The sequence below is a fragment of the Lycium barbarum genome, chromosome 5, assembly GCF_019175385.1.
Source record: "Lycium barbarum isolate Lr01 chromosome 5, ASM1917538v2, whole genome shotgun sequence".
Classification (NCBI taxonomy): domain Eukaryota; kingdom Viridiplantae; phylum Streptophyta; class Magnoliopsida; order Solanales; family Solanaceae; genus Lycium; species Lycium barbarum.
Genome location: NC_083341.1, coordinates 18647969 through 18664511, shown reverse-complemented (window position 1 = coordinate 18664511; position 16543 = coordinate 18647969). Strand labels below are relative to the sequence as shown.

The window sequence follows — 16543 nt, the reverse complement described above, 5'->3', positions numbered from 1 at the left end:
CCTTTAACCAGATTTTGGGGATGTCATGACATTTCTAGTTATGATAAGTATTTAAAACTTGATAACTTCTTCTTATGCAATTTTCCGCTTATTTAACTTGTTATTGGGAATGTGGTTCGCCTACTCGAGAGGGATAGTGTAGGTGACACCACGACTCGCGAATTGGGTCGTGACATCGCAAAGTTGAGGGGTATGCAAAATGTTTATATTCAAGGATTTCTACAAAAATAAATGTTTACCACCACTTCACCACTTTCACTGATAATCGCCTCCGTTAAGCCTACCATTATCAACTATCATCTTCCACCAACCACAATCTCTCAACCGCAATCATCATTAACCACCATTTAAAATCATCGCCACCAATCAACATTACCACAACTATCAATCACTATCATCAATCACCAACATTAGCTTCCACTATATCTCTAACGACCATCATCATTCACCACCATCATTAGCTATCACAATATCATCCACCACAATTACCGGTCACCGTCATGAACTACCACCATCAACCATCATTAACAACTATTGTCAACCACTATTACCTCTAACTACTACCCATGACCAACATTATCAGCCTATACCATCCCCAATCAACACCTGCACCCTCAACCACAACCATAACCACAATCGCTAGCCATCGATCGGCACTACCAACTATCGTATAATTTTTTAAAAATACTTTATTGATATAATATTAGATTAATTTATTATATTATTTAAATTTTATATTTATTAACTTTTAACAAAGACGAGTTTATACATTCTGATGTAAAAAAAAAAAAAACAGTCTCAATTATTAAATATTCATATTCACACATTTGAATATGCCTCATAAACTAAACTTTTACTTTGGAGCTGAACTATTATATTCCAAATCCAATTTCTCAACTTTCCTTCCTCGCTCAGGAAAAAATGTTGGAACCATTAGTGCATCAAAAGGATAGGCACAAGACTACGATTAGTGCCAAGCATTAGACAAGCTACAAGCAAGAGTTTTGCTAAATAAACACTTCTTTAACAATTAAGTACTTCTCATCATTTGTGAATAAAAACATGCAGATCAATTAGCTGCTATTATATCTATTTGCCTATTAGTAAGTTATATGGCCTTCATTAGTTCCCTTGGTCTTGATCATTATAACCTCAAACAAACATTAAATCAAGAAGCAACATCGGATCAGAATACATCAAAAGTTGGTCTTGTTGCTTCTTAGGCACGCCTAATGCCTTTCAAACAGCTTGGTAACACACTTTTATCCGTAGTTCCATCTAATGTTCTACAATGATTTAATCATGCTGATCTCTGTGTATCGACATGAATGTCTTTCTGGCCCTGATTATGTCTTTGTAAATTTTAATTCCCACCTTTTCAAGGATAATTCGTCTAGATTTATAAGCGCATTACATAGTTATACACACTGAAAATGTAAAGATTTTCTTTTTTACAATAACTAATGTAGTTTAACTTGTAATAAGAGGTTAGTTACCATTTTTACCAAGTTACTTTTATCGTTACATTCCTTTTCAACTATCTCAATAGCGCACAATTTCTTTCGCTTTCATTCATTTGATTAATTGTTAAGACCATCTACTTCCATTATGTTGTCGCACCATCAGTTTAGAGCCCGAGGCCAGCAATATAGTTTGGCAAATTCTCCCCAAACTGGAAGATCATTTCAAGATCTTTGAACACATTCGAGGGTTCACTTATAATGAAGATTTACTTATAATTACCTTATGGCAATTGTAGTTCCTGCAGGCCCTTGTCATTTGTTATTTCCTTGATTATGGTTTTCAATTTTGTCTATGTAGGCTACTAATATGATGATATTGCCATAATATAAGCCTATAGGTTCATTTGAATTTTATACCTGGTGCCCTCTGTTTATCATTCTCTGAAATCCAAAGTACTCTTTACTTGACTTCTAAACTAGATTTCTCTTTTGCCCCATTTAGATTAAGAAAAGAAGATAGCAGGATTACTTTCTAGCATAAGATTCCCAACTGAAAACAGTTTACTCATCAGCCAGCCTTTTATTTGCTTGCTTTTGCTTAGTTACATAAGCTTTATCACATTTAGATCTTGTTCATTAATCTTGAAAAAAACATAAATTTAAAATCAAGAAGAAGCAGCATCAGACCAGAATATATCAAGTTGTCCCCATTGCTTCTTAGGCACTCCCAATGCCTTCCAAACAGCTTTGGATGCGTCGACAATGTTGTTATCACACGGTGGTTGATAATCATGAACATCGTCGCATCCCATTGTGGAATCACACTCGTCCACTACCATAGCATTCGTTTGCCTTCCGTTCCCATAAATTGTAATATTCTTCATACACATCTTTTCACCACTGAACCAACCTGTTGAGAGTGCAACCACCGGCTTGTTATTTGAATGGTATTTGTTGTCACACTCGGATTTTCCACCACCATCACCGCCTTTTTGGAAACTGTTTATAGTTAGAACAGCTTTTGTCTTGCCAGAAACAGGAGGGGAGCATTTGTAAGTGGTGTAAGATTTTCCAGGCTTGCAACATTCTGATTGATAACCTATTTTGCATTTCCCTGGTGGTGGTTTTATGCCTTTAATCTTCGCGCTAGATTTGCACGACGATTGTAGTGCCATGGCAGATGAAATTACTGTACTCACAAGAATTATAGTGAGAATGAGAATGGCAAATTTTGGACTAATGCCCTTCTTCATTTTCTTCTAAATTTTCTATCTTTCCTTTTGTTTTTCTTGTCTTTGAGAGGGGTATAATATAGGTAACAAGCAGAACTATTTATAGTGTGAAATTGTCCGACACAAGTATCTACCAGCTGTATATGGATTAATTATGATAGTTATTTCGTGATCTTCCAAGACAAACTAACTGTTTTATTGAAGATGCTTGGTTTTTATCTAACAAGGTTAGTCTAAGTTGAATCTGTGTTAGGGATTCTTTGTACATTTCACTGTTACCAAGTGAGCTGCCCCTCAACCCATCTTCCGTCTTATTTATTTATGTGACAGGATTTGATTTTTGATGGGGACTTTAATATGCTATTTTGACTCGTATGATAGTAGCAGAAAAACATTAAATTGATAGTGAAAATTCATATGATTGAAGCACATCTTGAAAGTTGTTTATACTACAAGATAACCATTAAAGTGGAATTAAACATTTTGATACATCTCACTATTAAAAGTAAAACATATAAACTAGAATGGAAAGAGTACTAAAGATAGAATGTCAGAACCAGCTTAATTTAAAATTAGAAAAGAAGAAGGAAAAAGTATTAAAAGCCAAATGTAACTATGCAAGAGCTGATATAACCAAGTAAAAAAGATGTATACGATTGAGATACGTGTGTTCAAGAGAGCATTGTTATAGAGTGGGGAGTTAATTAGTTAAGCTGATAGAGACCATCCTTGGTTACAAATTACTCCATCAGTGTTATATTAGTTGTCCACATTACTATAAATATTCGTCCCAAAATACTTGTCCATTCACAAAGTCAAGATAGAATTAATTAAGTTTTTCCTACTTTGCCCTTAACATTAATTGTTTTTTGAAGTAACCAATATTGATTAGATACAATTAATTGGAGAGAGTCCAGGGGTAATATAGTAAAAATACATTTTTATTTATGAGTTCTTAAAGGGTGTATAAAAAGAAAAGTGGACAAATAATGTGGGACGGAGGGAGTATATTGTCTTTTTGTCAGGAGAAAATTCATGCCAATAGGAATTTTTGTACGGCAGAACAAGAGAAGTTATAATGTTGATGAAAATGATGGAGACATCAATTTAAGAAGGGCATGTTTTTCAACATACAACAAACCTAACTAGAGGATATTGGAACTTCAAAACACCTCTCCGGTGTCCAGTACCTGTACTATTGACGCTCGATTAAATTTGGAGAAAGTTTCACGTCTAAGGTAAAACGTTTCATAATAAAGGCGATTCTATTTGTAGAGCTCGAACTCGAGACCTCTGGTTAAGAATGAATATCAGTTATCACTTACCACAACCTTTCTTGGTGATGACATATGTAGCATCAAAGGCAAAACATACACTACTTATAAATGTGATTCCGAAATCAATTAAAAGCGTGCCTTGTAAATTGTGGATTCATAATTAAACTGGGGAAAATTATTACCTCGTTCAGTTAGTGTTACTTTCACCCATGATGTTAGCGTTCAGCCAAAAAAAAAAAAAAAACGTTTTAATTTTCTTTATGCAATTGGGTTCTTGCAGTCGTACGTGCAAAATAATCTTAACGCCTAAAATTAGTTTTATATTAATATTTTATAATTCGTGTTAGATTTGAAATAATTTGCTTTATTTTTTATATTTTTTGTTGTATAATTGTATTCATAACTCACTCTATGCCATTACATCGGTAGAGTACCACATCGAACGGAAAGTGAACCCAAGCTCTGCGTACAATATAAAATGGCAAGCACTGGTGAGAAGGAAAATCCACGCAGTGAGCACAAAGCCACCAAGACCGGGTAACAGAACAGTGGCCAGAGCAGCAGATTCCATAGCCGCCTCTCTTATTACTTTTTTGTATCCCCTGTTCTTTGGATACAATTCGATCCTAGTAGAAGGACCGGGTGAAGAATGAAAAATGTTACTTTTTTGTATCCCCTGTTCTTCGGATACAATTCGATCCTAGTAGAAGGACCGGGTGAAGAATGAAAAATGTCCGCTAAAGCCCACGCATAGCATACTCTCTCAGTTCTTCTCCTTTGACGACCGGTCGAAGGGGAATGGGCCAACTCGAAATGGACCAATTCGAGAAAAGGGGAACTATTCTTTCTTTCGCCTTTTACTAAAGAATACCGTGTGCGCATTGCAAATAGTGGCATACGCCTATTTTGGAGGGGTTCTCTTTATTGAGTGCCCCCTACAATTCTAATTTTAACTTTTTATGCATGTTTTAATTAAATGTAATAAAGTGTTTAGATTTGATATTATAACACTTGAAAGTCTTTACTTGGTGATGTAGACCTTGCCCAATACCAGTTTGCAGTTTTCTTTGTCTGCAAATGAAAATATGACTAGATTTAATGGCATATAAAGAATTATTACTATGGGTAATGACCTATTAAAATTGGCAAAACTACATTATTAACAAAGAAAAGTCTTTAGCGTTGTTTGAAAAAGTAAGTTGAAATTTCTTTACTCACTCGAAAATGTAAGGCGAAACTTCAGATATAATACCTCTGGATTCATCTAAATGAAGTGAATCCTCCATATTTTTATATTAAAATTTAAGAAACAAAAAAATAATTTATAACAAATTAAAAAACATAATTCTACTATTCTAATTTGAAAAAAAGCTTTTGTGTATCAGAAGGAAATACTGATTTGAGAAAATTTGCACAAACTTACAAAGAGTAAGGAAGAAAGAAATAACAACTACGAAGAATAATAAATTTAGTTTGTAGTTTTATCGTAAAAAATGAAACGCATATAAAGAATGGGAAGTTCCCTTGCTAAATTGATTAATTCTCAGCCGCTGCCTTACCTTTTGTAACCTTGTTTTGGTTATTGTACCATTCATCAAATGAATTTTTGTTAATGTACATGACTTCGGACAATGTATTTCACACAAGGCTACCAGAACATATTCCGCAAGAACCAAAGACAGAAATGAATGTCTCAGAATGTAAATACTAATAAGAGTTATGTATAGTTGCAACATTTCTAGCAAAATTCAAAATCAGTTCTACTTGATCATGTCTGCAGCAATCTCTTAACTATTTTTTCATTTGAATCCTCTTAATTCCTTTTGGCTCAACTACGTTTTTATCATTCCTTCAACTGCATTCTAGTGGCCTCAGCCGTATCTTGGACATCGTGCTCTCTTCAGTTCTTAGCTGATTGAATAATTAGTTTCAGTGATGGTGCCATTGAAATGGAAAGTCCTTATTCCAATGCCACGGTGCTCTCCAGCTGCAACACTACTATTTCTTGGCCACAAGATTGACTCGTGCTGCAAACTCATCAATTCCAGTTTTATTTTGCTGTTTTTTACTCCTAAGCACTGAAACCTGTAGAAGATTCACAATGATAACTATAATAATGGTCGGCTAAAAATGTTGAATGTTATAAAAAGTACTAGTATTTTGAAGAACAGAATCAGTGAAAGCTGTGGGAGATATGCAAAATTGAAAGCCCTCTCCTAACATATCAAAGCAAAGCTAGATTTGAGCAATGTCTGGTTCCTTTTAGTTAACCAATTGTAACAATTTATATTATATGATAAGTGTATGAACAGGCTCTTATCATCTTTCAACCCCATCACCAATCCAAAACTCGAACTTGAGTTCTCTAGGTTCAAAATTTATTAAGCTCGAAGATTGGCTGTTGATCATACTAGTAACAAATTTTGTCAATTGGCAAAGGTATTGTACAACTCAAAAAAGTACATAACTAATCTCTCGTGTTTTCCACCAATCAAACAGATATCTGTCTAGAGGATGGGATTCTCCTTGAAAATAAAAGTTCCAAGACGAGGATATCTATATTTTCAGTGATCAACTTTGACCATTAGCCAACCTGCTACAAATTAATCTAATTATCATTGAAGCAACATAATGGATTCTCATGCAGATGCTCCTGCCTTTGCTCCCCTCACCCCTCGCAAACAGACACACATAGACACAGACACATACACATACACAGAGAGAAACGACTACTTAACTAGGACCATCAGCTTAAACACAAAAAATAGGTTTTGTGTTGCATAAAATGTGAGCTTATGCAGATTTATGATACCTTGGGCCTATCCATAGAGCTGCCAAAATAACCTATTCCAAAAGATGAGGTAGAGTAAACAGCTGCAATCTCAACAGCTTCCAACTTAGCCAAACTGCCCCCGACCTATGGACAATGGATTTGCCAGCCAATGTGTAAGTTCCTTTATTTTCTTTCCCTTAGATAAAAGCATGGGAAAAGAGAGAGATAAGGAAACACTGGCGGCCTTACCAATCTTGGAGGCTCTGCTTGAACTACAAGGAATCCAGCACTTCTTTCAGCGCCACACTGGCTTTTTTCTTGAACAGCTCGCAAAACCTTTTTACAGGCAGAAGATGGACCAGCTTGAGACCTGCAAAAAGAAACGGGTCAATATCAAATTCCAGTGTGAAATGTGAGATGGATTATGATTTATGTGCATGTTCAAGTTCACAAATTCAACAATGGTAAAATTTTCTCCATGTAAAGGAAATCAACAATCGTATTGGCCATAGCTAATAATAGGGAGAAAAAGTATTGTGGAGAAATGGGAAAAAACTATCTTTGGTACAAGGCAAACATACAGTGATGACGAAATACAGCATTCTCGAGCAGCAAATCCTTTCATTAGGTACTCTCCAGCACCACTGACACAGCATCCCACTAAAAATGGAGCTCCAAAAGGTCCCTTTGACGATACCCAACAACCGGAACCGTACATTGCTGCGAGACCCACACGCCCACTTACCTGTTAAAAGTTCAAAGACTGAAGAAATAAGCAATCCAAAGAATGCATCAACTGATATAAAGAAAAAATGGAAAAGGACCAAAGAATGTATCAACTTATATAAAGAAAAAATGGAAAAGGACTTCTGCTGTTGCAAATACATCAGATTTATAACCAGGGAAGTTTCACAACAATTTAGGTGGCTAAAGGAAATAATAGACATCGAAAGCAAGAAAGCTGTACACTCTGAGTAGATTGTATGAATACTGCAAGCAAAAGAGAAACTCAAAGCTCAACCAGAAGCAAACATCTTGGAGGAAACCAAAACTGTGGTACAACTTACTGCTTCATTCAATTATATCATAGTTCTTCAATCTTCACTTAAATGGTACTTGTAAAGTTGAAGCATGAAATAAGCCTTTCAAGCAGTCAGTCAAGAGCAGAGAGTCCAGTGCAGGAAAAGGATATACAGAAGAACTATGAAGAAGAAATGAGAGGAGGGTAAGAGAAAACGATCTGATCATTCAAAGGATGAACATGACAAAGCCAGCAGCTCATATCAAACTAAAAGGACAAACTCAGGCCACAAACAATTTTGTAAAGCCTCTCACTATCCAACGAAATGACAAAGCTAATTTATACACAGTAGTAACCTTTAACCAATACTAAGAAGTTTAGTAGAAGCAGCAGAGGTATAGAAGATGGGAAAATATGTGTATATTATATTTGTTCAACAGCAATATCTGTATATCTATCTAACTATAGAGAAGATGCAAATAAACAACTTCAAGGATCTCAGTGTTGCTAGCACTTTAGCTTGCTTGGCCCTATGCTCACTATCCACCACTATTAACTCTTATCTATTAACAAGTGTGAGTCGTATTTTTGTCCCTCCCTTTTTTCTCTAGAGGGTACACCAATTAGCTTTGCGTTGGGGTGTTTTAGCTCTTGCTGTTTGACCAGAAAATTGCATTGCTTCTTGATGGAAGTCCTCAGAAACTCCTTAGATAGACAAGACCATTAAAAATCGACACAGAAGGAGAAGAGACTGCCTGAAAATGTTGATCAACAGACAATTCTGTCTTGTTAGAATTACCGAGAAAACCAATATGGATAACTGGTTCTTTCCCAAAAGACATATGCATTGACAAATGCAACCCCCTTGTTCAAGAACAGCAGTTGTGTTCAATTACAACCTTTCACTTATACTATGACATAATGAGAATTTTCTACTTTCCAGGTCCAAACAGCAGTGTCAGCCATATTCAGGCTCTAAGTACAACTTAAGATTATCTTACTGATAAGAGAAAAACTGAAGGGGCAGCCCCGTGCACAAAGCATCCCGCGTTTAGCAGGGTACGGGGAAGGGTCGCACCCCAAGGGGTGTGATGTAGACAGCCTACCCTAATACAAGCATTAATGGCTGCTTCCAAGGCTCGAACCCGTGACCTATAATCTTAAATTCATAATCTTCATCGTATAAATTTAAAGCCTGAATTCAGAACACCATCACCACCAACTGAAGTAACTAACACCCAGATAAAACTTCACCAGTCTCAATCCTTCTGATTTTGAAACCTTCAAGTGTATAAATTCAAAACAAGCACATATATGGGTATACCAGAAAAAAGCAGAAGTCGGGCAGAGAAACATCTACTGTAAAATCTTCAAGTTTATATATCATTTTTTAGATAGAAGTTTATAAATCATTTCTAGATGCATCACCTTCAGTGCTATCCCACCACTAGAGCTTCCACAAGCCATATGTCCTTCTGAATCAAGACAGATAACCCCAACAGTGTCTGAAATTAAGTCCTCATCTAATGCATCGAGCAAGGAGATTTGGTCACCCACTCCATTTCCCCTCAATTGATCAGATGGTTGGCTCTCTACTTCTGAAAAAGAATGCACATGTATGAGACACGCATACACCGGGAAGAGGGAAAGAGAAACAAGCAAACTAACAATACACTAATATTTACTCAATATGAAAAATTACTGGAAAACCAAGATGGTCCAGCCAACAAAAATATGTCAACAAGAAAATACTGTTTATATGGAAGCATTTTATTTTTGGTCAAACCTTGTTGACTAAGCAAGTTTCTAGTACAGTAAAATGCATATATATCATGCCCCTGGAGTATCTAAGTAGCTTGCAGAAGATTAGAGTCATTCCCTATGACAAAAATGCACAATCACAGGAAATCCATATCCACTCAATTCAGTCTACTTGAGATATCAATTATGTCAAAGATAGTATGGTCACTAACATAGTCAACAAGCAGCCTAAAGCACAAGAAACACTTTGAAAATTTCGTAGAGGATATCCTTTAGACTCTGCAAATTGTATATCAGGGAAATATTTCATATACTAGAAACATGCAATCTTGTATATGAGCAGTAACAACTTCTAAGGATGCAACTTATCAGAGGGTTTGAGAATCACCTAATGTCCTTTTCAGAAAACAAAATAAAAAAAGATTCGCCTAATGTTAACTAAATGCAAAATTGAGACACTTGAGACCTCATATTATGTAATGCCAGTTTCATCAGAACTCAAAATGGTACTCCATCCATTTCAGTTTATGTGACACTTTCCTTTTCAGTCTGTTCCAAAGAGAATAACACTCCTAAATTTGGAGACCACTGATTTTGCACTTAATCATTTTACCTCTAATGAGAAGCTTTTATAACTACAAAAATGCTATGGCATGTTTAACAGTTTAAGGCCACAAGTTTCAAAAGTTTTCAAGCCACACAAATGTTATGGCATGTTTTAGACCACAAGTTTCAAAACTCTTCAGTTTTTTCTTAAAACTCTGTGCCATTCAAAATATGTCCCATAAATTGGAAGAGATAAGTAGTTTTGTCCACTCTCTGGCTTTTCGCCGTTCTTTCCCAACTAAAATTGAAAAGGCTGTATCATATCGAGATGTCGATTCATTTCCCCACATCATGATAAGGAAATCCGAGAAAAATCTTAAACATAGAGAATATGTCTTACAAAGTCGAAAGACCTTGGCTAACAATATGCTACAACTTACCAGATATTGCATTAGTCTCCTTAGCATGAGTCATCTTTATGTCAGGAGCATCATTAACAGCCTTGGCATCATCAAGCATTGCTTTGTATCTTTTCCACTGGGTTCTTGCCTTCTCGGTCACAAGCCACTGTCTCCGTATCAAAAATAAATAGAATACTTCAAGGCAAAAACTAAGAATACTGATTAAAGGAAAATCAAACAATTAGATAGACCACCCATCTAGTTGATTGACATTCAAGAGACCTCTCTTTTAGCTTAAAAATTGCTAAGCGCTTCCCTTTAATTATATACATATCTTCCCACTGTTAAAGTGTCATTGACACCCTCAAACTTAGAGTATTGGCAAAAGAATGTCCATTAATAATCTTAGCCTTAAAATGCAATTAGTTGACCCGAGAAGTCGATATTTAAAGAAAAATTTCAAGCATTAATTAATAAATCATATAGTAGGAAGCTGTTGAGGATATAATTACATACATCTAACACCTTAAGCTTTTAAATAAGATGGTCACACACTTCAACATGGCATCAGAACATGCAAAGGTCTTGGGTTCGAGTCTCAACGTCACGGCGTCACCCCTCATCAAGAGTTTTCACGTACTTGGCTTATAAAATTGAGTCAAGCCTGAACATGAGGGGGAGTGTTGAGAATGTAAGTAAATAAATGTGTGCTTTTAGAGGAGATGGTCACACACTTCAACAGAACCAATTAAGATAAAAAGTAGGAAAGTGGAATGTGATGGATAACCAATTTAGCTCCACAAATAGCTGAAGTGAGTAGTGAAAACTCGTGATAAAGTTGGGTTTAAACTTTTAAGAAAGACCAAAGGGAGTTACTCTAGGGTGTCGTAATTTTTAAAGTTTAGTCTTTTCAACTATATCTAGATGTCACAATGAAAGGAGGAAGAAAACTTTTATTCAATTGGTTGATAAACATATGAGAGTATATAATAATAAATAGCTGCTTGCCCTCACTAATAAAGGACAACAATCCCTCTCCTTTTGTTACCTACTTTTACTCGTTTTTGGATATACCTCAATACAAGGACAAGCACTTTACAGTTATCAAGATTTTCGATTACTAAACAATCATTAAAATATTCTATACAACTAATATAGACCTAAAAATGAATCTAGACAAATCTAACATAAATATGTTCCTTTAGAATTTCAACATGCCTTCTTGCTCTCAAACTCAAAGAGGTGAAACAACTGGAGTTTGCAAATCAAAAACTAGAAAGTTAATATGAGTAAGCCAAAAAAAAATCCAATTGAAGGAACAATTATCATAATAATATTATTATTAAGTCCCACATCGGCTCATTAGGGATGGGAATGTCTCTTTATATGAACTTGGACAATCCTCACCTCATAAACTAGCTTGTGGAGTTGAGTTAGGCTAAAGGTCATTTTTCTTTAACATGGTACCAGAGCAGGCAGAGGTCCTAAGTTCGAGTCTCACCGCACCCATTATTATTAAACATAATTTTCACGTGCTTGGCTCATCATAAAGAATCAGGCTTGCACATGAGGGGGCATCTAGAGATAATTATAAGTAGATAAAAGTTTACTCTCTCTAATAGCTTAAGCTTTTAGATGAGATGGTTACACACTTCAATATATTTTACATAATCTAATTACCAGTATTTGGCATTGAAAAAAAAAATCCACATTTAAGAAGAGTGTATTCTACCTCGTCAGCCTCTGTTATACTTGACGGTAAAACAACACCTTTTGACTTCGCCCATGCACGGGCACCTTCACCAACTAAAAACCTAGACCAGAAAAGTTTCATTAGCATATAAAGTTGGACGAAGAAACAAGTCAAACAAACAACAACAGCAACATACCCCGTGTAATCCCACAAGTGGGGTCTGGGGAGGGTAGGATGTACGCAGATCTTACCTCTACCTTTACGGGGTAAAGAGGCTGTTTTCGATAGACCCTCAGCTCAAAAGAAACAAGTCAAACAAGACACAAAGTAATGGACTTCTATCTATAAATAAACTCTGAAAAACGAATGATGCAATGAGTAGAACAAGAGCTCTAAAAACAATTTTTTCATCATAATTAGTGTTTATGTCCCCTAAGATTCAAAAAGAAAAAAGTTCAGCCAATGGAATCAAAGTAGTCAACATTGATAAATAATGTAAAACATTAAACATCTTTTATCATATAGATGAACAATGAGTAATTTGCAATAACAAATGCATCAAAACTGACAGACACGTCTCTCAACTAATTTTTTTTTCGGTCCACATAAGTTTATTGGACCCGCTTCCTTTTTAGCAAATTCCAATTTCTTTGATTCTTAAACAAATATAGTTGGCCAATGATGTATTCATATTGCTCATGATATTAGAAAAAGGATGACGGTATATATATCAATACAAAAGGCAATATCTAAAGGTTTTTCAAAGAAATATAGAGTTATTTACAAGACATCTAAAGGAAAGTATACATTGGAGATATTCGTCCAAGCAGTGAAGAACCAGAGATCTGTTCCTTGGCCAACAAAGCAGCAATCTCAATGGCATTTCTGACACCTGGTAATGGTTAACTTCACAGAAGATGTAGCAAGAGTAAACAAAATGGATGCCACAAGAACTAGAGTATTAAATCTAAAGCAATAACGACAAACTTTAGAATACATCGCCAATGCATGACCTCGAAGTACATGATCATTGTCTCTGAGAATACCTGGCACTGCACCCACGGCACCAAATGCTCCAGAATCACCATCTATAATACTAGCATCACACTCCACGTGACCATCCTCTGTCAAATTTGAACCCCGTCCGGCATTTGTATATGGATCATCCTGCAAGAATATAACTTCACCTACACTCAGTGCTTGAAAGGGATTTTAAGACTTCAGGAATGAGACTTTTTTGTGCAATTTTTCTTTTTTAAGAAGTTATAACAAAGTTTAATACGATTTCGACATTTACAAGCTTATAGAACAGCAGAAACAAACTTGCCCCAAGTGACTCATCAGGCATCATACACTTTTCACCCTATTACATTCTACGGTAATTGAATACCTTCTTCAATCAACTTTGACATAGATTGCAACTAACTTATATAATAATTACATTTCAAGTAAAATTTGTTACTACCTCTGTGGCTCTTTCCCAAATATTATACCCAGCTTTGTTAAGAGCTACTCACTAATTTCATCGTTTTACCAATAAAGGTACTTTTTTTACTATGCAACAAGAAACCTGTATTAGAGTGACACTTTCTCTTCCAAAAACCAGTTCGTCCTTAATCTATTCTTTAAAGATCAAAAGTAACTAGTGCCTCCACATGCACCCCTTCTAACAAAACTCTTTGTTAACCATTTCAATAACAAAGCCACTTCAAAATAGGACATTCAATTAGAGACCAACAATTATAAATTAAAAAAGCTTATTCTCCAACTTATTGACATCTCAAGGCTAAAGCTAGTTATTAACCAGGATTTAACCACAAACATAACAATCAATGTCAAGACAATTTGAACCTATTTTATGGAACTTTGCACTTATCTGACCATCTTTCCATCAGATTTTATTTATGCTACAAGCACCACATTTTTATCTAAATTTCTTCACCTCTTAAAAAATTGACTAACAGAAAACATCCTTGCGTTATAATGCGTCACAAATTTGATAAATGTGCGTAATTTTCAACAAGATTCTATAACACATTCATGTAGTCTTCAGATGTTGAAAAGTACATGACCGAAAACAGATTCCACTACAAGGTTATCAGAAAGAGAAGTATGAAGTTACTGAAGTACCTCCAATACTTGAATTGCAGCGGTAACAGCATCTATGCATCCACCAGCACCCTGAAAGTAAACCAACACAAAGAGGGCGGATCCAAAATATTAAGTTAGTTGCTTTTTTGGCAAAATTTACGATTCAAAATAGATAAAAGACTAAAAATCAACTACATACTCCCTCTATCCCAATTTTATGTGGCACACTTTGGATTTCGTGTATTCAAACATAGAATTTGTAAGTTTTTTGACATAATATTTACATATTTGGAAACTAGGCAAAAAGTACTATAGTAATTTACAATTCAAAATATTTAAAGAAATTTGAAAAAATCGTGGTCAAAGAAAAACTCGTTTGAATTTCGAAATTTGAAATGTGTCACATAAATTGGGAAGAAAGGAGTATATAATTGGAGTTGAAAAAACAACAAAAGCTAAATATAAAAAATAATGTTGACCCTAGGAATCGAACCAAGGACACTAGAGACAATTTTGAACACCCTGAATCGCTTGAACTAATCTTTTACATTTGTTCAGGGTATTCAAAAGTTAATATATATACATAAACACAGACAATCTACCCTATATATACAATGTAATTTTTCGCCGGGTGAACACCCTCACCACCCTCTAAATCCACTGTGTACAATACAATACAATACAATACAATACAATACAATACAATAATATACTATACCATACCTACATTATGAAACCATGTGTAACGACCATCCAAAAAAAATTGAAATTTTGCACGCTTTTATAGTTAAATACTCCCTCCGGTTCAAAATAATTAAGGTTTTAAGTTTGGGCACATGAATTAAGAAATTCACTAATACCTAAAAGTTAAGAGGGCTTTTGACTAATATACCCTTAATTATCATTTTCTTTTCTTTTTAGGTTCACATAATTATATGGGGATATGGCAAGGGCAAATTTGGAAAAGACAACTAAATACTTTCTTCATTTTGTGACACATCAATTACTCCCTCTGTCCCAATTTATGTGACACTTTTCATTTCCTTAGATTCAAACTAACTTTGACCAATATTTTAAGATGTACTTTTTTATCAAATTGATATGAAAAAAGTTGCAAATTACAGTACTTTTCATGTATTTTTTAAATATATAAATTTTAATTTTAAAATATTAAGTTAATCTAATCCAATTTAGCTTCAAAATTTAATCAAATTGACTCTAAAAAGTAAAAAGTGTCACATAAATTGGATCAACTTTCAGAAGCTAAAACCTCAATTATTCCATTTTAATTTTTTTATCCGATTTTGACTTGACACAGACTTTTAAGAACGTAGATAAACTTTTGAATCTTCGTGGAATATACCAAAATACCCTTTCTTTTTCTTTTTGTGGTCTTAGCCTGTCACGTGTAAAATTGAGATTAAAGAGTTGTACATTTTTATTTTTATTTTTTAAATGAGAACTAAAAAGAAAAGTATAGAGAGACCTTTTGGAGAACAGAAGTGGCGGCGAGACACGCGCTTTTCATGGCGGAACGGAGAGATTTCTCATTCGACGGCGCGTGATATCCCGCGCCGACGTGTACCGCCACGAAGTATGTCGGAGTTGAGAGAGTCTCATCAGTTGCCATAACACTTTATTTTATTTTATTTTATTTTTTCGATCGCCAGTATAGACTATATAGTTGGTTAATAAATGGAAAATATCCAGGAAAGTTAGTCTCTGCTTGGATGGTCTACCCATGGTTTTGGGTATTGTATTGTACTTTATTAATAAATCAGTATCTATAATAACATGTAAGTTTATTAAAATACTCTTTAACTCTTAATTACAAATTAATTTATATATATTTATTAATAATAAAAGGGTTAATGCATATGCGGCCTCTTAAACTTGTTTCTTATTTTCATTTTAGCACCTTAATTAAGCGTTGTTCTATTGAACTCCTGAACTTGATCTCTAGTGTGTCTATCAAATACAATCCGACTTACATAACATTTCACATGATGCATCCTTGGAAGTTAAGCTAATATATGTATGGAATTTGACTACGTTGATAAAGATAATGCTTTGCTAATGATGTATTCATATGTGAATTCTTGATTCACTTTGTAAAATAAGTTTTAATTTTCAGTTATTTTAAGTTTTAATTTTGTAATTTGTAGGGTCTTGTGCCAACCGTACTTGAGTTTAAAAAAAATGAAACTCATCATATACGCTATGTAAGTCGGATTGTGTTTGATACACACTTTGAGGTCAAGTTCAGTGGGTTCAATAGGAAAAAT

At 34.8% G+C, this 16543-nt stretch overlaps 2 protein-coding genes across 4 annotated transcripts; both read right to left on the bottom strand.

Moving 5' to 3' along the window:
- Positions 1–2033: 2033 nt before the first annotated feature.
- Positions 2034–2739, bottom strand: LOC132640630 (putative ripening-related protein 1). Its single transcript, XM_060357303.1, has one exon. It carries the CDS (start codon positions 2714–2716, stop codon positions 2129–2131), a length of 588 nt encoding a protein of 195 aa, XP_060213286.1. The 5' UTR covers positions 2717–2739; the 3' UTR covers positions 2034–2128.
- Positions 2740–5477: 2738 nt separating this feature from the next.
- On the bottom strand, positions 5478–16002 carry LOC132640628 (putative threonine aspartase). Of its 3 annotated transcripts, none has more exons than XM_060357300.1 (11): positions 15745–16002; positions 14298–14348; positions 13181–13334; positions 12975–13059; positions 12207–12288; positions 10514–10640; positions 9195–9364; positions 7327–7490; positions 6995–7115; positions 6785–6889; positions 5478–6057 (listed from the first exon to the last, which is right to left on the bottom strand). In XM_060357300.1, exons 1-11 carry the CDS (start codon positions 15886–15888, stop codon positions 5971–5973), a joined length of 1290 nt encoding a protein of 429 aa, XP_060213283.1. In that variant the 5' UTR covers positions 15889–16002; the 3' UTR covers positions 5478–5970. The 3 variants fall into 3 exon arrangements, with proteins under 3 accessions (XP_060213283.1, XP_060213284.1, XP_060213285.1); XM_060357301.1 differs by having other exon boundaries at positions 13214–13334; positions 15745–16001; XM_060357302.1 differs by having other exon boundaries at positions 13181–13348; positions 15745–15884.
- Between the last annotated feature and the right edge of the window lie 541 nt (positions 16003–16543).

Excerpts from the sequence above, each read along its gene's own strand:
- LOC132640630 (XM_060357303.1), bottom strand. The coding sequence starts at position 2,716 with ATGAAGAAGGGCATTAGTCCAAAATTTGCCATTCTCATTCTCACTATA.
- LOC132640628 (XM_060357300.1), bottom strand. The coding sequence starts at position 15,888 with ATGGCAACTGATGAGACTCTCTCAACTCCGACATACTTCGTGGCGGTA. Across the intron at positions 7,491-9,194 it reads GTGGTGGGATAGCACTGAAG|GTAAGTGGGCGTGTGGGTCT; the intron begins GTGATGCATCTA and ends AACTTTTAACAG. Across the intron at positions 6,058-6,784 it reads GCTCTATGGATAGGCCCAAG|GTTTCAGTGCTTAGGAGTAA; the intron begins GTATCATAAATC and ends AATCTTCTACAG.